At 42.3% G+C, this 3,777-nt stretch overlaps 1 protein-coding gene across 1 annotated transcript; it reads left to right on the forward strand.

Annotated features, from left to right (window-relative positions):
- The first annotated feature begins 3,117 nt into the window (after positions 1 to 3,117).
- LOC147494441 (uncharacterized) lies at positions 3,118 to 3,777 on the forward strand. Its single transcript, XM_086568139.1, has one exon. The coding sequence runs from the start codon at positions 3,118 to 3,120 to the stop codon at positions 3,775 to 3,777; it is 660 nt and encodes a 219-aa protein (XP_086424265.1).

Here is a 3,777-nt window from a genome sequence, read left to right on the forward strand (position 1 = left end):
ATGTTCTAAAAAGACATGTGAAGGTAGTCTTGTCTTGGTCGTCAGGATCGATAATGATCTGAAAATAGCCAGAGTAGCCTTCTAAAAAATAGTAATAAACATGACTAACTAGACGTTCGAGCATCTGATCTATAAAAGGTCAAGGAAAGTTATCCTTTCGTATCATGGCGTTTAAGCGTCTCTAGTCAATACAGATCCTCCATTTCATAGGAACTCATGTGGAAACATATTCACCAACAACATTACACACAGTGGTAACACCTGATTTCTTAGGAACTACGTGAATGGGGCTTACCCATTCGCTATCGGAGATGGGGTATATGATACCCGTATTGAGTAAACGTAAGACTTCTCCCCTGACCACCTTTTTCATGGCAGGTTTCAAGCGACGCTGAGGTTCGTGTGAAATTTTTGCATGATCCTCCAAATGTATGTGATGTGTGCATAAACTAGGGTCAATCCCTTTAATGTCGTCTAGGGACCAACCGACCGCAGAACGATGTTCCCTAATCACCCTAATCAAACGTGCCTCTTCATAAGCAGACAACTGAGAAGATATGATCACCGGATGACTACCATCCGGATCAAGCTGGATATATTTCAACTCAGCAGGAAGAGGTTTAAGCACAGGGGTGGGACGAATGGGTAGAAAGGCTTCCGGAGGGTCCTTGTCTTGAGTAGTAAAGACTTGTTTAGGTAAGAGGTCTTCAAACTCAGAAGATGGAGCAACAGAAGGATCTAAGATAGAAGTAGACTCGAAAAGGGCATTGACTTCCTCTACGTAGGAGTTATCGTAGAAGTCAGAACTTCCGAAGGAAAAGAATTGATTCATCTGATTCTTTGGAAATGTGTTGTTGAAATAATCTTAAGCTAAGCGATCATGCTAACTTCTCCATTGATAGTCGTATCGGGTAACTGTTGCATCATTTTAAAAACATTCACCTTAACAGAAAGGTGTCCAAAGGACATGTACATCAAACCATCGTGGTAGTTTATGAGCGCGTTGGCGGTTGCCAAGAAGGGACGCCCTAAGATGATAGGAACAGAGTCATTAGCGACTTCTGTGTTGAGGATAATGAAGTCGACTGGGTAGTAAAAATCTTGAACTTTAACAATCACGTTTTCAATAACACCCTTAAGATACTTAATAGAACGGTCAGCTAATTGCAATGTAATTTTAGTTGGTTGCATCTCTTGTATACCTATTTGTTTATATAGATAATAAGGGAGTAAGTTAACACTTACCCCCAGGTCTAATAGAGTAGTTATCGTGTGGGTATCCCCTAAGGTGTATTGTACAGTAGGACGACCTGGGTCCTTGTACTTAACGATTCCATTATATTCAGATAGAGTGGGAAACTATTCAGTTAAAAAGGAAACTATTGAGCAAACTTCAAGTTGAAAAATGGAGACCGTTTTAAAGGAGACCGGTAGTAACATAACTTAGGATGCGGTTGTGATCGGGTGCCTGCTTTTTTTGCCTAAAGTAGAAAAAAAACATAAATCTCTTTAGGCTGTTTCGTGTTGTTCTCTTAGTTCTTTCCCACTTATAGTAAAATCCCCCTCTGTCGACAGAGAGTGGTTTTAAGTGGCTGGTTATAGTAACGTCCCTCTTCTTCCTCCTATCTGCTGGTAAAATCCTCATCTAAGTATAGATTGAGTTCGCAGAGGTTCAAAGGAGTAATTGGGGATTGTTTGGTTTATGCGGGTAGTTTTCACTGGTTGGAACTAGAGTATGGCTTCTCCTAGTAACCCAAACAGGGATGGGAATACTCATAGCACCTCTTGGAGATCGTTGTTTGGTAGAGCTGGATCTGCAGAGTCAAATGTGGCTTTTAAGTCGTTTTCTCCCATTTTTGTTGATGGAGTTGCTCAGTTCCCAACAGATTTACTGGAACAAGGCATAAAGGAATGGGATGATTATCTAGTGGGGTATTTCCTGGATAAGAGAATGTCCTTTATGACTGTGAAGGAAATACTGGAGAAAAAGTGGAAATTGAAGGGGTCTTTTGATATTACCACAGACAAGGAACTCTTTTATATGAGTTTTACGAGCTCGGAAGATCGTCAAATGGTGCTGGATGAAGGACCGATTTTTATTGCGGGTAGAGTGTTTGTAGTTAAGCCATGGACAGTTGAGGTTGATAACTACAAAAACAAGGTAGCGTCCATTCCTCTGTAGGTTAAGCTGATGGATGTCCCAAAAGAAATGTGGACATTTGATGGACTATCATACCTAGCGAGCTTAGTAGGAGGCACGCCAATGTTTATGGATGATGCAACAGCGAAGAGGAAAAGATTATCCTTTCATGATTACATATCGAAGTTCCCATGAACTATGAATACAAAGATGTAATAACCGTTAAAATTTGGGAACGAGGGGAGGTAGAGATACCATTGGAATACCCATGGAAGCCGAAGTCTTGCACAAAACCGTAATAAGTTTGGACATGCGGCATAGCGGTGTAATGTAAAACGACTAGGGTATGGTGTAAAAGGGCAATACAGCGAAATGGGGCTGAAACAATAACAACAGACATCATAGGGGGAGGAAATGTGAGCCAAACGGGGAATGAATCTGAAAATGTACAAGGTGATGATAGTGAAGGAACAGAGGAGCGAGCAGTTGTGAGTATAGATACAGAACAAGGGGTGGGGACTGGGAATGTGTACAGTGGTGAGATAGCACTGGGTAGCATGGAGGACACTGGCCAGTAGGCCCAGAATAAGATTGTATCACTCAGTACCATAAATGTAGTGACTCCAGGATGTGTTGAGAGCTGTTTTGGAGACCAATCTTCCGAGGCTCGAGCCGAGGAGTCGTACCTTACGCCTATCTGAAGACATGAGAGGCATTCACCCGGAAGTTAATGTATACTGTGCAGAGAGAAATATTTTCGAGGAACTGGCAGACCTGGAAGATGATGATATATCTGATGCAGAGCCATAGTTGTTCGGGGACAAGGTGGTACCGACTGGACCAGAAATAGAAGAAGTGGAGAGGACTGCAGTGCAAACAAGAGCTCATAAGCAAAGAGAAGAGCAGAAAAAGCAGCCTGAGTCAGGGAAGAGAGGAAGGGGGAAGAACAAAGGGAGTGGTAAAAAAAAAGGCCGTAAATGATTAGACTTTGTAGCTGGAATGTTAAGGGAATAAACGACTGCACGAAAGCGAAGCAGTTGAGGAAGTTTATAAAAGAGAATAATATAAGTTGTATGGGAGTGTTGGAAACCAAGGTTCGAATGGAGAAATTGGAGAGAATTAGAAGTGTAGTGTGTCCGCAATGGCAGTTGGACCATAACTATACAAGTGACGAATATGGGCGCATCTGGATCTGTTGGGACCCAAGTATATTGACTGTTCAAAAGGAGGTGGAAGGGGGTCAATTTGTGCACTGTAAGGTTACAATTTTGCAGCAAGGCGTCAGCTTTTTGGTAACTTTCGTATATGCGAGTAATAAGCAGAAAGATAGGCTGATTTTGTGGGAGGAGATAAAGGCCTTAAGTGTAGGTATTCATGGGCCTTGGTGTGTCATGGGAGACTTCAATAATGTGTTATTCTCCCAAGAAAGAATCAGGGATAGAGCTGTATATCCGAGGGAAACGCAGCCGTTCGCAAGTTGTTTGAATGTAGCAGGGCTTTTTGAGCATAATGTGTCAGGGTGTTTCTACACTTGGAATAGTGGAGGTGCGAGCATGAGAAAATGGTCGAAGGTGGATAGATGTGTAGTCAATGCTGCCTGGGCAGCCAAACAGTGGCCACAAGAGTGGAAGTTTTAA

Source organism: Coptis chinensis, chromosome 6 (genome assembly GCF_015680905.1).
Source record: "Coptis chinensis isolate HL-2020 chromosome 6, ASM1568090v1, whole genome shotgun sequence".
Taxonomy (NCBI): domain Eukaryota; kingdom Viridiplantae; phylum Streptophyta; class Magnoliopsida; order Ranunculales; family Ranunculaceae; genus Coptis; species Coptis chinensis.